General features: G+C 37.2%; 1 protein-coding gene across 1 annotated transcript in view; it reads right to left on the minus strand.

Annotated features, from left to right (window-relative positions):
• Positions 1-659: 659 nt before the first annotated feature.
• Positions 660-18,503, minus strand: part of SFXN1 (sideroflexin 1) — a 38,059-nt gene continuing 20,215 nt past the window's right edge. The window contains exons 9-11 of the mRNA XM_039351948.1: positions 9,311-9,360; positions 5,308-5,355; positions 660-1,800 (exon numbers count right to left, since the gene is read on the minus strand). Of these exons, the coding sequence (XP_039207882.1) occupies positions 1,704-1,800; positions 5,308-5,355; positions 9,311-9,360 (195 nt within the window). The 3' untranslated portion in view covers positions 660-1,703. The remainder of the gene's footprint in view (positions 1,801-5,307; positions 5,356-9,310; positions 9,361-18,503) is intronic.

Below are 18,503 nucleotides of genomic sequence, written 5' to 3' on the forward strand. Positions count from 1 at the left end.
ACCAAATTAATAAACTGATATTTTATTATTTAAGAAACAACACCATGGGCTTATTCACTGCTTAAAAACTGACCCAGGTGCCATAGTACTGGTAATCCTCAACTTACATCCACAATTGATCCCAAAATGTATGTTGCTAAGTGAGACATTTGTTAAGTGAGTTTTGCCCTGTTTTATGAACTTTCTTGTCACAGTTGTTAAGTGAATCACTGCAGTTGTGAAATGAGCAACATGGCAGTTAAGTGAATCTGGCTTCCCCCATTGACTTTGCTGGTCAGTAGATTGCAAAAGGGGATCACGTGACCCCCCTGGGATACCTCAACCCTCAAAAACATGAATCGGTTGCCAAGCATCCAAATTTTGATCATGGGGATGCTGCAATGGCCGTAAGTATGAAAAACGTAAGTCCCTTTCTTCAGTGCTGTTGCAACTTCGGTCACTAAATGAATGGTTTTAAGCTGAGGACTACTTATAAAAGTAGTCCTCGACTTATGACCACAGTTGAGCCCCAAATTTCCATTGCTAAGCTAGACAGTTGTTAAATGAGTTTTGCCCCATTTTATGACCGGTTAAGTGAATCACTGCAGTGATTAGGTTGTTAAGTGAATCTGGCTTCCCCATTGACTTTGCTTGTCAGAAGGTCACCAAAGGTGGTGGCATGGCCCTGGGACACTGCAGCCATAAATATGAACCCATTGCGAAGTGTCTGAATTTTGATCACATGACAAAATCACGTCAGGAATGTGAAAAACAGTCATAAGTCACTTTTTTCAGTGTGGTTGTAACTTCGAGCAGTCCCTAATGAATGGTTGCCAGTTGAGGATTACCTGTACAAGATTGGGGAACTACCAGAAGCACTGTGAAAAAAATTACTTAGACACTAAAGATGCTGTGAACCAAGAAAGTTTGGGAACCCCTGGCTTAGTGATCTTATTTTATTTTAGCAAACCGAGGATATTCTAAATAGAATTTTATCCAAGCAGAGTTATGCAATTTCATAGAGGTTTTATGTTAGAAGTGCAGCAGTCAAATGATAAATAAGCAATGACTTCAAATTTCTGCAGCACTGAAATTCTCTCACTCTCACCTATAATAATTACTCCCCCATTCAAACATTAGATAAGTGAAAAAAGAAAATCTAAGATCCATATATTAAGGAGATACCACAAAGTAACTCTTTGGGACTCTGAGAAAGTAACCTGATAGATATTTGTCATAGGAATTGTATTTACAAATGTAATAGCAAAAATGGACTTGTTATTTACTGTATTTTCTGGCGTATGAGATGATTTTCTAACCATGCAAATCTTCTCCGAAGTCGGGGCTCGTCTTATACATCGTCATCTTATACACCAGAAAATACGGTACTTTCTTTTAGTAGGAGAAAAATAAGATAGGTTGTAACTTTAAGATAACACTGCCTGATTTCCTTGAAGTTGTTACACTTTCCAAAGGAATTAAAATTTTGACTGTTACATAATTCTTAATGTAAACCATTTTGAATATTTGTAGCTGAACTGGACGATTGTCAGAATTTTCAACCATAATTATGAATATTTTCTTATGATACTTAAATAATTTCAAGTGTTCAAAATTATACAAAAATTGAAAGAATGCATCAGGACTGCATTGTTTCAACTAAGTAGACTCAATTAAAATAAGTTCATCTAATATAATTTAAGGAGAAATCACCCTTCTATAAATCATAATCCTTTGTTAAAATATACTCGATCCAATTCAGGACTCATTTCTTTGATCTTAGCTTGCAATTCTGGCTCCAGACGCGTTACAGACATGGAACTAGGAAGAAAAAAATAATAAAGACATAACATTATCCATGATCAAGAAGTCTTAATCCATTTGTTTACTGTATATCATATGTCTCAGGAAATATCTTAAATTTTATAATCCTTTAAAACAGAGGTGTCAGACTCAATTTCATTGAGGGCCACATCAGCATTGCGGTTGCCTTCAGGGGGCCAAGTTTGAAGACCCCTGCCCTAGAGGGATGTTTTTCGACCGTAAGCACACATTTTCCCATTTCTCCTCTTTCTGTCATAATTTTATAATAAACCCTCATTTCTTCTCCATTTTGTTACTCTAGTAATTATTCCTTTGGTATGTTTGGGAGAAGTGTTGGTTTGCATTGTTTTCTACAATTTGCCTTCAATAGGTCTGCTATGTGTTACATGCACTGACATGGCTGTATTGGCCGGGAAATTGGGGGAAACATGCTACAGCAAATATGGAGGCGTGTCCATCAGCACCACCTACTGTCATGAGATGGTGAGTAGGAGAGAGTGCCAGGCAATGAGATGCTTATATACCAGGGCCATATCAGCATTGGGGTTGCCCTCGGGGGGGGCGGGGTGTGTGTGGCCAGGGTGGGTGCAGCCTACTGGGTGGGCGTGGATGGAGTGGGTGTGGCCTACTGGGTGGGCATGGCCAGCTCTACATCGTTCGCGTCAATGGTGCCTGGGGGGGCCTGGGCAGGAGTGGGACAGATCTGAGGGTCTCTGACAGAAGGGGGTGGAACCAGGACCACTTCCAGGTGATAATGCATTTCTTCATTCCTCACAAATGATGACACCTCCCCAGCATGCACCCAGGGGGCGGGGCCAACACAGCAGGGGCTGGTTCCTCTCTGTTTCCAGATGGCCTTGTGGAGCTAAGACTGAATGCTACAAAACTGTACGTTGCTCCCTCCCGGCTGGCCAGGGCCAGGGCCAAGGCAGCGGGGGCCGTTCCCTCACTGTTTCCAGGATGGCTTCATGGGCCACATGAAACCACTCTGCGGGCCTCATCCAGCCCTCGGGCCTGGTGTTTGACATGTCTGCTTTAAAATATGGCACAGTAGTTACTTGTTTTCCAAATAGCTTCTCTTCATTTTCCAAATGAGTTACAGAAAGGATATTTCATATGCTATTTTGCTCAGTTATTTTTATATAATTTTATATGAAATAGCATCTTAATGTACCAGACAGGACAAACCATTATGCTTTTGCTTCTATATTAAAGCTGAACTAGCAGATCATACATTATAGTAAGCCTTTAAAATGGTTTTTTTTTTAGATATTTGTCTCTCCTTCTACAAATAAAAGTTATTAAAACTGACATGAGAGATATTTCTGTTCTGAGATTGAACAGGGTCAGTTTTAAGGTTTCTTTGATTTGGTTTGGTATTTGACCAAGTTGATTTTTCTCACAACCTCCAATTCCTAACTCAAGATTATGAAAATGTATAGAATTTGGAATGGGTGAGGAGAAGCTTGCTTCAGCTGAGAGCTGAAAAAGAAAAGAGAAAGAGAAATTTTCTTGTGACTCTCCATTCTGGTATAAATAAAGGGACATCCCAGAAGCATGAAGTCCCTTTCTCCGGGACACAAAAGCAGCACAGTGGCAGAAAGGATGGCTTCCAGATTGCATGCAGTCAGGCAGAAAAATGAGCTGCAGCTGGTGACACCAGTTTTTATCTCCTGTTTTGCCATTATGAACAGCTTGTGCTCCTCCAATTCCCACTCCAATTCCTTTCTCCTAATTCTTTCTCCTGCCTTCCCTCCTGCTGCGGCTTTCACCAATTTTCTTTCTTACTGAAAATGTCTCCTCTGACTTCCCTCCTCAAACCGATCTACCCTTTCATTACTCTTCCTCTGTCTGCTGCTGGCACTCCAACCTGATCTATCCTGGAAGGGATTTTACCATGTTTTACTCCTTGAGCTGCATTTTCCATTTTCTCCAGTCATTTTTTCATAATTCTCTGACATGCCTTTCTTTCTAATGTGCTTCCCCCCCCATTTTTGTCCTCTCCCTCTATCTCTTCCCAAGCCTTTTACATCAGCCTGCTATCTACACTGCTATCTACACTTTCTCCCCAATTCATCCTAATAGCTTTCTTCCTCCTTTTCTATTTAATTCTATTTTTTTCCCCATTTTAATTCCTAATCTTACTGCCAGTTCTAGTTTGTTGTGCTACCAACATGTTCTGTTTCAAAAAAAAAAAGAAAAACTGTTTTCTATCAGTACGGTAGATGGAACTTCCTTATGGCACTCAGTGTCACATCACCATCTACTGGTGAAAAATTCAAAATTTTTTGCAATTTTTAAATACTATTTCAAAAACTACTCAGTCAACCACCATGGTGTACTAATACTATTGTATATACAACAATGTGAAATCACAGCTGCCAATTCTCTAGCTGTTGTTGGCCTTCAGGTTCTTCACACAAAGAATTCTTTCCAACAACCTAGGATGTCATAATGTATCAACGTAGTACATTTATTTTTAAAACAAATGTATATGCTGCCCAATTCAGACTTACAACATTAAACATTCATGACAAAACCCCACGATGGGCATACAATACGGAGATGCAATTTAGGCTTGTGGGAACCACTGCACTTTGAACTTTCTGAAACTTGAATGTTCTGAAAATCTTATAATGTAGTTTTTATAATTTTAAAACTTTTAATTATAAATTACTCTGATTTTAATGTTTTATTTTATCGATGATATTGTACGCCACCCAGAGCCCTTCTCCAATGGAGATGGGCAGTTAAGAAATATGAAGAATAAATAAATGAATAAGTAAATAAATAAATAAATAAGGCCTGTGCAAACCACACTCCCTTCTAGTACTGATGATGTTATCTAGTTGGGTAATGAAATGTCTGCAGGAAAACAAGCAAGTTCAGAGCACCAAGGACCCCACAGTTCAACCCTGACCCTGAGCTCCAAATATTCTCTTCTATTGGAAGTCTCTGTGGGTGATATTACTGGCCTTCCTAACTAAAATTAAGATAAAGCTTATGACATATATAAGATCAGGATCTGAAAATAAGGTATGAGGGCCAGAGCAAAAAGGCAGATTTGCTACTAGAGTAACAAAATGGAGAAGAAATGAGGGTTTATTATAAAATTATGACAGAAAGAGGAGAAATGAAAAAATGTGTGCTTACGGTCGAAAAACATCCCTCTAGGGCAGGGGTCTTCAAACTTGGCCCTTTTATGACTTGTGGACTTCAACTCTCAGAATTCCTCAGCCAGGCACACTGGCTGAGGAATTCTGGGAGTTGAAGTCCACAAGTCATACAAGGGCCAAGTTTGAAGACCCCTGCTCTGGGGCCTGAATTTGGGCAGGAGCCAGCTCATGAGGAATTAAGAGTACTTGTATTCCCCAGAGATGAAGAACAGGACTATAGAATAAATTATGGAGTTCTTGGAAAGAAATAAATCAGTTTTCTCATTTTAATAGTCTGCATGGCATAATATCTCTCACTGTAGAAAAAGTAGTAAAGAAGCAACGGTACCTTTTCTGTGGAAATAATGCACAGCACAGAGGGGTTGCGAACACCAAACTGGAAAAGACAAAAGTTAATATTTTTTTATGTACTCAAAGTTTGGATAATTTTAATCAATTCTGGCTTCTTGGAATAACAGTATGCCACGTTAGCACCTGAATAGTAATTCAAATGTCATAAGAATTGGTTACGTAAGTGTAGCAGTTCATTTCCATCTCCGAATTCACACACATGGGTTATTTGCCTGTGCAATATCTGTACAGAATGATTTGTGGAAGGGGCCAAGTGCACTTCCTGGGGCTGCAGAATGATGGCACCAAGTGGGGTGGCAGGTCAGATTGTGTGAAATTCTTCATGTAATCCTTGTGATTCACACATGTGGGTTAATAGGTAACTTATTACCTGGAGGAAAGTCTGGTTTTATAAAGCGATTGAAGAAAAAAACTGTTTTTTCAAAGGTTGAATTCTTCTGCAGATGGAAGATCAATAATGTTGAAGAAAAGTGGAAGAAAAAAATGTAGCATAATTCTGGCTGGGGAAATTGAAATTATCTCTATATATCTCTAAGTTGTTAGCATTGAGGTAGATCTGAAGAGGGTACAGTTGATTAGCTGACTCAGAACAAAGTTTGATGATTGCTAAGAAGGATGGCGCAATGATAAACAGATGTGTAAAATTATCCATTATAAAATAGTGACAGGCAGCAATAGTACTACCAATCTATGAAAATAGGCATCTTGCCAGGCAATATAAGCAAACCACACTCCTCATTGTTGGAGGGCGAGGATGGTAATAATTGAAACCATCTGACATCCATGGTTCTATTGTGTAAAGCAAATGCTTTCTGCCCAGGAACCAGAGTTTATCTGAAAGGCTGATTGTCAAAGACTAGACATAAAAGGACCAGAGATGGGTATGAGAAGAGACTATATAGGGTGGATACGGACACTTCTTATGAACTGTAACAAACATGCTACACAATATCAATGACATAGACCGTTGTAGTACCAAATAAGCCATTCTTAATAAATCCTTGATTCTACCTTTGGCTTCCACTAATAAATCAATGAAACTTAGTCACGATTGGTGGTGAAGAATAAATTAGGTTAGTATAACTTTACTTATTAAATCAGATACAGGATTGTGTTTAGCTGTTGTTTAGCAAACCATGCTCCAAGTATATTTTGACGTATAAGATGACTCCTGACTTCGGCGCTGAGTCGCATGCCTAGAAAGTCATCTTATATGCCGGAAACTACTGTTATTTCCAGGGTATAAGACGACTCGGTGTATAAGACGATCCTGGACTTCGGTGCCGAGTCATATGCCTAGAAAATCATCTTATACATCAGAAACTACTGTTATTTCCGGCGTATAAGACAACTCAGCGTATAAGACGACCCCTGACTTCGGCGCCGATTTTAATGCTTGCGAAAGTCGTCTCATACACCGGAAAATATGGTATATGGCTGAGGCAGAGAATATTTATTTATTTGTATCTTGTGTTTATTATTTTTTCAACAAAAAAAACCCTTCAGAGTGACAAATATATTCAACACATCTTTCTCCTCCTATTTTTCCCCATAACAACAACCCTGAAGTGAGTTGGGCTGAGAGAGAATGGATCACTCAGCTGGCTTTCATGGCTAAAGTGGGACTAAAACTCAGTCTCCTACTTTCTAACCTGTGTCTTAATTACAAATGTTAAGTAATTGAATTAAAATAAAACAGAACAAGTGGATAAAAGAAATAATTCTATTAAATAAACTCTTAGAGCAGATGTGCTATCACTGTGGCATTTACAAACAAACCACAGAGATGATGATATAGTTGGGTAAAATATGAATCAAATATGTGAATAACTGGTTCTCTGTGTGGATGCAGCTTCCGGAAGTCCATTTGGGCCTGGGCAACAAAAATTAGCTACCGGTTCTGCTGAACTGGTGGGAACTGGCTGAATCCCACCACTGAAATATCTGCAAGCAAACAAGTGAACTCAGAGAGCATTGGGAAATCCACAAATTGCTGGGATTCCGTAGCAGTCAGATGCCGAAAGGATTCAGAAGGAGTCATATGCTGGGTGGGTGCTGTTTATATCCACCAAGATACTCTCTTAAGATTTATAAGATTTAGCTTATGAGTAAATTTTAGATTAGTATTGATAGTATAATAACTCATTTTAGATTTGGTATTACTATAGTTTAATTAATATTGACTTGTTTATATTATTCTTTTTGTTTTAATTTGCTTATATTTATCTTAAATGGGAGTTAAAGTATTTTATGGATTTGGTTACTTATATAGTTGGGTAATGTTAATTAGAATTTGATTATTAATTTGTAACCCTGTACTCAGCTCTGGGAAGTGGAGGGAGGGTTAGGGGTGGGTGGGTTTTGGGATATTGTATACTGTATAAAACTTTTCAATAAAAAAAAAAAGATTTATAAGATTCAAACAGACTGCAAAGATGTATTACCCATGTATGTGAAAAACAGAGACCACAGTAAAGAACCTTAAATTTGGAACTGGAAGGAAACTCAAAGGTCAACATATCAAAATCAAATACTCAAACAGATACTTATAAAACTCTACAGAATATAGAGAATCTCCATTTGCCAATATTAAGCAGTATTATTAATATTATCATTAAGCAATTTCTCACTTTTCACAAAATCTTTTGTTTCTGTACAGCAAGTTTGTGCTGAAGTAACATTGCTGTGTTTGATGGGGACAGGAGTCGACAGCTGCAGAATGATAATGCAGAGGGCTAACTAGGATTTAGGGGCGAAGTCTTTTCTGTTTTGGAAGGGAAGGGGTTGGAAATTTTTAGTTTTTAATCTTCTGCAAAAGCTCTTTAAGATTAAGACTTCCTGCCTCCACTATGCCATCATCTCTTCAGTCCCACAATCAAAATCTAGCATCCCAATCTGGGAGAAGCAAAGGATGATGGGAAGGAACTTTAAAGGACCCAAATTTGGATTCTTGAGATCATGGGGTTCTGGATGTGGTTGCTCCCACCTGCCCAGGGGTAATAATTACCCAGAAAAACGTTACTTTAGTCCAGTGTTTTCCAAACTTGACAATTTTAAGGCATGAGGACTTCAACTCCCAGAATTCCACAGCCAGCAACGCTGGCTGTGGAATTCTGGGAGTTGAAGTCCACATACCTTAAAATTGTCAAGTTTGGGAAACACTGCTTTAGTCTGATGTTTTTGTTGTGGCAAATGTATTTCTTGCACCAGATCTTGTTATTACCTAGAGTCCATTTATTATACTCTCAATCAGTGGTTCCCAACCTTTTTTTCCCTACAGGCCCCCTTTAAATATGTTTTGTGGGCATGGACCATGGCCATGGATTACCAAGACTTAACTCAAGATTTAAATCATAACATTTCTTCAAGCCTTTCTGGACCCCGTGATGACATTGCGGCCTCCCAGGGGTCAGTGGACGACATGTTGAGAACCACTGCTCTGAAACAGTTTTATTTCCTATGCTTCTTCAAGAAACAGCATGGCCTGAATTAACTCCTAAAATAAACTCCCCCCAATTTATATTTTCAATACTGTCTGACGCAGATTTAGGTAACACAGGATATAGGTGAAAGTCATTTCTTGTGGCCTCTAGGTTTCTGAGCATGGGTGAAGGGATGTCACATTCATGGCTGCTCCACCCCTTATTTTGCATGTGTGAAACATCAACACATGTGCAAAAGGGCAGGCCTTGGACTCTAGTCTTGCACTGGCTATCTTGCAGATTTTGACTCTTTGCTGTGGACACTGTGATGTGCTGTTTCCTCTGCTTTTCAAACATCTTCAGGCCAGATGAATTCAAACATACTTTTATGTTCCCTTCATGCTTTTGGTCTTGCTCTCAGTAGCTATTTTAGTAAATGCTCTTCATATTGTTTTCTTGATATGGTTTGCCTTAAAATCTTGAACTTCCTCAATTTATCAAAGTCAAAGATTAAACCAGACATCAACATGAGAAATACAAACTGAACTTTTTACTCACCAGAAACCCACTAGTCCTACTTGAATGGGGGCACTCATCCATGGGAACCTCTGTGTTAAAAAAAGAAACAAAATGATAAGTTTGCTCTGAATTTATGTACATAGTTATTGGATACAAAACTTTCAACGACTTGTAGATACAAAAATATAGGAAGAGTGAAGGCTTAACTGAGTATATTTTATTATGAATGAAGGCAAATATATTGTATCTTGCAGTATTTTATTATATTTGATACAACAAACATTGTGGATGTTGGCAACAATAGCCTCCTAGATGCTTCTGTAGTCTAGCTTGCAACATGCTGGGTGGAGCTGCTATGAAGTGTAGGTCAGTAATATTTGGAAGGCTATACATTCTCCCATCCAGGAAGCAGACTTGCAAAGCAATAAAAAAATCTTTTCAATGTTTTTATGTTTTAGAAATAGGTTGAATTTCTAATATCTAGGCTAAAGTTTCAGTATCAGATCAGCAACTTTCCACATTAGTATGAATATGTGGAAATCCTTTACTGCCAACAGCATTTATGTATTCAGTATAAAGCTGCCCATCTCATAGACGTGACTCTAGGCAGCTTACAATAAAATAAATAACATAAAAATAAAACATATAGCAACTGCTCCTCATCAAAGTTACCCACATAACCAGGCTGGCTCTATCATGGCTAGCACCATGGCTCAGGCACAAAAGTCCTTACAGGAGGCCAATTGTATTTTTATAAAATTTCAAGAAAAAAACCACCCCATTTATTTTTATAGATGTAAAAGTAAGGTAGTCCTCATTTAACAGCCACAACTGGACCAATAACTTTGTTGTGAATCAAAGCAGTCGCTAAATGAAAAAAAAAATCACGTGACCATACCTAATGCTTTCTTTTTCTCTGCTTTGCTGGAATGCTCATTTCATTGTTGGAAACCAATGTTTGTATTTATACTCATTGGAGTGGAAAGATTACAAGAGAATAAGCAAGCACACAATGAGGAACACAAATCAAAAGGAATGCACCCTAGCCAACTATGACCTCCATGTGATGGTGAGAGCTTTTTGGGATGGTCCACACCATCTAATGAATCCTGGAGGATGCTGAAAGGGAATTTCCCAGCCTTCTGTTGGGCAGCTCTGTTTGATGCCTGATGAGCAACTGGTTATTGGAGATGAATGAGGCTGTGGAGTTGTTTCTTGAGTTGTTTCTCTCTTGGGGCTAATCCCAGTGGGCACCTTGGCTCACTAAGGCTTTCTGAGACATGAATATCCAGAAAGTATTCCTGAAGCACTGGAGGAAAAACAAAATGTAAATAGGGACAAGCTTGGGTATGTGCCTCATTTTGTTGATAAGCAAGTTTATTTCCGCTCCTTTATGGCATCTATAGGGTGTTATTCCATGCTCTTTTTTAGAGTTACCAATTCCTTATTGAGGAAGGGACAGTCTCGAGATTCCTTCACCTGACCACTATAGCTCATCTGCACACCATTTTGCTGATGTTAGGGTAAGATATCATAAGTATATTGATAATGCCTAATGATATATTGCTACCCAGGCTGTAATGGCGATGTCATCCATGTAGTGATGCCTGATGCCTGGAGGCAGAGAATTATCTCAATTATTTCATATATTTGGCTCTGGTGTCCAACTTCTATAACTGTTTTTGCCAACATTTCAATAGAATCTGCTTCCTTGTAATTTAAATCCATTCTTCTGTGTTCTGCATTCTGGACTTTTTTATATTGTACATAGCATCCTTTGAAGACAGCTATAATATTCCCTCTCAATCAACTTTACTCAAGGTGTAACATACTCAATTACTTCATATTTCTTCAGAAGGCTTCCTTTCTAGTTCCATGATTATTCTTCTTGCCTTCCCAGAGCTTTCCTGTATTTGTCTAATATGCTTTGAAGCAGTTAAAAACTAACTTTGCATGAATAACATTTACATTTTTCAGATATTAAATGTGAAACATGTAGAAACTCCTATATTTTCTGAATAAGAATTCAAAGGAAAAAAAGTCAGCTTCATTTAAATTAAACAGTAATTCTTGCTATTGCTAAACAAGCAACAAGGAAAAAAAAAGTAGAATGGGTCTCAGCAGGGGAAAATGGATGTCAGAATTATACACTCAGATTTCACCATACAGATAAGTGCTCCTCAATGTTTTGGCTTAGAAGTATTTCAAAGAAAGCCCAAAGAATATAAATTACATTCAGATATATATTCATTTCTTATAGAGAATGCGGGGAACTCACTCCTCAAAGAAAGCTAATAATCGATAGATGTATTTTACTTCTAAGATTAAACTTACTTTTAATTAAACTATTCAGGCCACTTAAAAACAAATAGAGTTTCTAATCCAAATAACAACAATATGGTATTGTCTACTGCTTACATTAGGTGATCCATCTGTCATTTTGCTGAAATTTATATTTGGGAAGCTTTAGCAAATTTATACCCACTAAGGTTCACAATGATGAAATTAAGAATTCAGGTAAGAAGTACATGAAGAATTCCTGGACTTCCTTACAAGAGGAAAAATGTTATTTCTGTGATTGTGGTTCTAGAAATGCATTTTAATACTTAATCCTTGCCTTTTTTCAAAGATGAACTGTTCCAGTTTTTCACGGGTTAATAATTAGATAATGGAAACGTATTAAATGAAGACTGTAATGCTTTAATGAACTGGCTTGTTAACTGTAGACACAAGTAATGAGCTTGCATGAGTAGCTTGCTAAAAAAGAGCAGTCTGTTGCTCAATGGATTTAGAACTGATCAATATCAAGTTTTATAATTAACTAACTGAAGACTAATGATTCACCTGAACTTATAGTCAGTGAAGCAGAGAAGCAGACAAAGGAGGAGGACCAGAAAATCATAAAAGGAGTTAACAGTGTGTCAAAAGACATGGAACAGTCACTAATGGCTTGGTTCGGATGTAAAAGCTGCTAAATTAGAATGCCTAATTAAATTCCACAGCAAGCAATGAAGTCTTAGCTAGACGTGGCATTATCCTCTTTTTATTATTTCTTATAGCAAACATTTGTGTTATCTTTTAATAACTAGAAATGTAAAAATTATGGACATTGTGGACTTGGAAGCAAAAGGAAATGTTTGGCACCTCTTCTGAAGGTAGAAATACTTCAGGTATTTAGTATTAACACTGAAATGAATTACTGTATTCGTGTACTTATTGTCAGTAATTACTGACAATAATGATAAATTCATATTTTACAGCTGCTTATACATTTTTTTTTTTTTTTTTTTTTAATTGAAAATTTTTAACATTTTACAAAATAAATCCCCTCCCCAAGCCCACCCACCCACCCATACCCTCCCCCAACCCCAAACCTCCCTAACCCTCCCCTGAACCTCCCAGAGTTGATTACAGGCTTATCCAAAATATTTCAAAAGAAAAAAAAAAAGGAAAAGAAACTTAAGACACATATAAAACTTAAAACACCTATAAATCCTAAACAATCCTAAATACCTTAAATTAAATGAATTATTTCTAGAAAATAATAATAAACACATTATAATATACTCTAAAAATCTTCTAACCTTACTTATAATATTATCCATCCTTCTACATAAATTTCTTCCAAAACCAATTTTAAGCACTACTTTCTTTAAACATCTATAACTACAATATAAAGTCTAACATAAATCATAAGCAAATCTAAATACATTTAGTTAAACAAGTTATAGTCCCTCTAAAACACAAATTTAAACAATCAGAACTTGAAACATTTATAATCAATCAAAAACACAAATCTGAACATTACTTAAAACTTTAAACATTAAAACCCCACCCAAACACTAAAGACATTGTAATATACTCCAATCCTTCTAATATCATAAATATTATTATCATTTTCATAAACTCCCCCAAAACACAAATTTATACATTACTTAAAACTTAAAAAAGGAAAAAAAGAAACAAGACACCTTTATACTCATTTAGATCTTATCAGATTAAATTCCACCCACAAAAAAACACTATAACAAATTCCATCCACCATAAACACAATAGATATTCAAATCTTCATCAATGACAAGTTACAACCACAAAAAACCCAGTCCTTATCAGTCTCAATTATCCATTTTCATTCTCCAATCATTATCATACTGATATTATTATTGTCAGCCTCGATTGTCCATTTTCGTCATAAAGCTTAAAACAAATGCTTTAGGATCAGTCCTCAAAAGCTGCTCCAAATTTTCTGAGTCTCCCAACGACTCAGAAGCCAGTACATGTGGGGATTCCTTAAGCTCCTTATTCTGTTGGTCTTTTTCTTTACAATTATATGTTGCACAGATTTTCCTCTGCCCCTTCTTCTCAACTTGTTGACGCCCCTCAGGCTGAAGTTTCCCCTTTTTCATCTCAAATGACCCTTCCATCCTTGAAGATTGCTCCAAAGGATTTATGGGTCTTGCTTCTCCCACAGAATCAGCAATCACTAGGTGTGAAATTTCATTACTCTTCTTCAGTTGCTGCTTTTCTTTACAGTTTTGTACTACACAGGTTGTCTCCTGCTCCTCAATCTGAACATGTTGCAATCTCTTAAACAGGGGTTGCCCAATTTTAGAGTCTTCAAGCTGTAATTCTACATCCATTTCTTCCAAAGTCTTGAACTTAATAGATGAAGATGAACATAGCCCCAATACAGAAGTATAAAATTCTTTTGCTTGAAAAACAGTATTAAGTCTATAACATATTCCCAGGTAATTCACCACCATTCCAATCGGAACATCCCATCTAAACGAAATTCGTCTCATTTTAAGTTCATTTGCTAAAAAGGCAAACTCTTTTCTTCTTCTTAAAATTTTAGGTGGGATCTCCTTTAAAATTATAACATCTTGTGAAGCAATTTGAAATCTCTTCTTATAAAAAGCTTGTATGATTTCATTGCGTAAAGATTTCTTCCCAAAGTAAATTACCACATCTCTTGGCAAATTCTTTTGTACTGCCACCGCAGAATTAACTCTAAATAGTTTTTCAATTTCACTAAGTATTCCTTCTTTTTCTTTATTCAAAATTACGGCAAAGTCCTTTGCAACCATCTCTTTCAGATCTTCTTGCAAGGACTCTTCCAAGCCCCTAATTCTTAAGGCGTATTCCATTTGACCATATTGAAGCGTAAGAATCTCGTTTTCCATTTCTCTTTCCATACTTTCAATTTTCCCCTCCATTAATTCCACTTTTTCAGCTACTTCTTCCACATGGGAATTCAACTTTTCAAGAACAGAAGCAACTCCTTTTAGAGCCGAAGCTATGTCTTGCCTCAAAATCTTATTATTTTCTTCCAAAATCTTTTTCATTTCTGCCCTAATTTGAATTGTAAAATTTTCCATCATTTGTTGCATATCCTTCACAGTTGTTGGCTGAGCCACAGAAGATTTAGGAACTGTGAGATTCACTGGACGCTTTGGAGCCATCTTAAAAAAAAAACTTTACTCCTTCTTGAAAATTACAAAAATTCCTTCAAAAAAAAATCATAACTCCCTCAAAGAAAAATCTTTAAAATAATAAGAAAAATAAAAGAATAAAAAAAGGGAGTTAGAAAAGAAGAAAAAGAAATAAAAAAATAAGATACACACTCAGATCATTAAAATGAAAAAAAAAAAAAAGAAAAAGGGGAAGGAAAAAACCAGAATGCCTACCTTTTAAAAATACAAGAGACAAAACCACAAATCAAACCAAAACAAAAAGTTAAAGTATACACTCCAATCATTAAAGTGGGGAAAAAAAAAAAAAAAGGGAGGGGGAAAACCAAAATGCCTGCCTTTTAAAAATACAAAAAGCAAAACAAAAAATCAAACCAAAACCAAAATGCCTGCCCTTTAAAAATACAAAAGACAAAGCAACAAATCAAACCAAAACAATAATAATACTTCTAAAATCCATCATTAAAAAGAAAAAAAAAGGAGAAAGTAAAAAAAGCCGATCGCCACTCTAACTTCTCCCGATCGCCATTTGCTTTCTCTTTCAACAGAAAAGCAAGTAGTAGAAAAAAAAGGACTATAAACAAAACAATAAACCTTTAAATTTAAAATAAAATCAAAGAAGGCAAAAAATCAATAAAAAAAATTAGAATGTAAACTCCAATCCTTAAAGTAAAAAAAAAAAGGGGGGGGGGGTAAAAACCAAAACCTGCCTTTTAAAAATACAAAAAGCAAAAACAAAAATCAGACCAGAACAATAATGTTTAGAAAGTTAAGCAACAAAAATTCCTTAAAAAGAAGAAAGAGCTGCTTATACATTTTAAAATGCTTTAAAATGTTTAAAACATTCTCTGATAATCCTTATTAATACTTTTTTAAAATAAATCTATATCCATCTTCTCCAGAAACTTAGGACTTGACTTAATGTGTCCAAAGTAGGATAATTTGAATCTGGTATTTTGTGTAAGTGAGAACACTGGGTTGATTTATCATCCATTTGTTTGTTTTCTTGGTTGTCCATGGTATTCTCGGAAGTCTTCTCCAACATCAAAGTTCAAAAGCATCATTATTCTTCCAACTTTCAGTTCCTTAGAGTGTCACAAGAAATGCTATGTCTTGCACCATTTGTAGATATAGTATCATGACATCTGAATATCTTTCCTAAGATCTTCCAGTGGCTGTTCTTCCAAGTGTTAGTCTGTGGAGTATTTATTGATTATTTGTTTCTTTACTATAGATAGCCCTTGACTTCAACCTGTCATTTAATGATCTTTGAAATCATGAAATCTCATAAAGGGTGCTTTATGGCCCGTAATGCACTTCTAGCCATTGTAAAATGTCATGTCGTTCCCTTCCCCAATAGTCACATGACTGCATTTCAGCACTTGGCAAGAGGCTCACATTTATAACTGGTTGCAGTGTTCCCTAATCATGTGACTTTGTTTTGGGATGGATGTTTTTGGCCAGTTTCTGGTGTTCTTTGATGGTTTCTTACAAAAAAACACCCATTCAGCATAATGGATTCATAATTATGCCTATTTGACTCATTCAATCCTAAAAACAGTCATAAAATTGGATCCACTCACATGGGCGTGTCAGGTTATGACTAAAATTCTGGTCCCAAATGTGATCATTTGCTGAGGACTACCTGAATCCCCCTTTATGGATTACCCCCTTTATGGATTACTGCCTTGTCGTGGCGAAGGGGCTTGCGTAACTCAATGAAGCTATAAGCTATGCCGTGCAGGGCCACCCAAGACGGACAGGTTATAGCAGAGAGTTCTGACAAAATGTGATCCACTGGAGAAGGAAATGGCAAACCACTCCAGTATCTTTGCCATGAAAACCCCATGGACAGTACTAAAAGGAAAAAAGATATGACGCTGGAAGATGAGCCCCTCAGGTCGGAAGGTGTCCAATATGCTACTGGGGAAGAGCAGAGGGCTAGTACTAGTAGCGCCAGAAAGAATGAAGCGACTGGGCCAAAGCCGAAAGGACGCTCAGCTGTGGATATATCTGGTGGTGAAAGGAAAGTCCGATGCTGTAAAGATTTTTTCTCCATAGGAACCTGGAATGTAAGATCCATGAATCAAGGCAAGCTAGACGTAGTCAAAAAAGAGATGACAAGACTGAACATCGACATCTTAGGAATCAGCGAACTAAAATGGACAGGAATGGGTGAATTTAACTCAGATGACCATCAGGTATACTACTGTGGGCAAGAATCCCTCAGAAGAAATGGAGTAGCCTTCATAGTCAATAAAAGAATAGGAAAAGCAATACTGGGATACAATCCCCAAAATGACAGAATGATCTCAATTCGAATCCAAGGCAAACCATTCAATATCACAGTAGTCCAAATCTATGCCCCAACCACTGGTGCTGAAGAGGATGAAATTGTCCGGTTCTATGAAGCCCTACAGCACCTTATAGAATTAACACCAAAAAATGATGTCCTTATCATCATGGGGGACTGGAATGCTAAGGTAGGAAGCCAAAAGATAACCGGAATAACAGGCAAGTTTGGCCTTGGAGAACAAAATGAAGCAGGGCACAGGCTAATAGAATTTTGTCAAGAGAATACGATGGTCATAACAAACACTCTTTTCCAACAACCCAAGAGACGGCTCTACACATGGACATCACCAGACGGTCAACATAGAAATCAGATTGACTATGTGCTCTGCAGCCAAAGATGGAGAAGCTCTATACAGTCAGTAAAAACAAGACCAGGAGCTGACTGTGGCTCAGATCATGAGCTTCTCGTTGCAAAATTTAGGCTTAAATTGAAAAAAGTAGGGAAAAGCACTAGGCCACTCAGGTATGAACTAAATCATATTCCTGATGAATATACAGTAGAGGTGACAAATAGATTTAAGGAATTAGATCTGATAGACAGAGTGCCTGAAGAACTATGGATGGAAGTTCGCAACATTGTACAAGAGGTAGCAACTAAAACCATCCCAAAGAAAAAGAAATGCAAGAAAGCAAAATGGCTGTCTGAGGAAGCTTTGCAAATAGCTGAGGAAAGAAGGGAAGCGAAAGGCAAAGGAGAAAGAGAAAGATACACCCAATTGAATGCAGAATTCCAGAGAGTAGCTAGAAGAGATAAGAATGCCTTCTTAAATGAACAGTGCAAAGAAATAGAAGAAAACAACAGAACAGGGAGGACCAGAGATCTCTTCAAGAAAATTGGAGATATGAAGGGAACGTTTCATGCAAAGATGGGCATGATAAAGGACCAAAATGGCAGAGACCTAACAGAGGCAGAAGAGATTAAGAAGAGATGGCAAAACTACACAGAAGAACTATACAAGAATGAGCTTAACATCCCAGATAACCACAATGAGATGGTCACTGACCTCGAACCAGACATCCTAGAATGTGAAGTGAAATGGGCCTTAGAAAATCTGAGCAACAACAAAGCTAGTGGAGGTGACAGTATTCCAGCTGAGCTATTCAAAATCTTAAAAGACGATGCAGTAAAAGTACTACACTCAATTTGCCAGCAAATTTGGAAAACTCAACAGTGGCCACAGGATTGGAAAAGGTCAGTTTACATTCCAATTCCAAAGAAAGGCAATGCCAAAGAATGTTCAAACTATCGCACCATTGCACTCATTTCACATGCTAGTAAAGTTATGCTTAAAATCCTACAAGCTAGACTCCAGCAGTATGTGGATCGAGAACTACCAGAAGTACAGGCAGGATTTCGAAGAGGCAGAGGAACCAGAGATCAAATTGCCAACATACGCTGGATCATG

The sequence above is a fragment of the Crotalus tigris genome, unplaced genomic scaffold (assembly GCF_016545835.1).
Source record: "Crotalus tigris isolate CLP2741 ecotype Arizona unplaced genomic scaffold, ASM1654583v1 scf7180000017568.12009008, whole genome shotgun sequence".
Taxonomy (NCBI): Eukaryota; Metazoa; Chordata; class Lepidosauria; order Squamata; family Viperidae; genus Crotalus; species Crotalus tigris.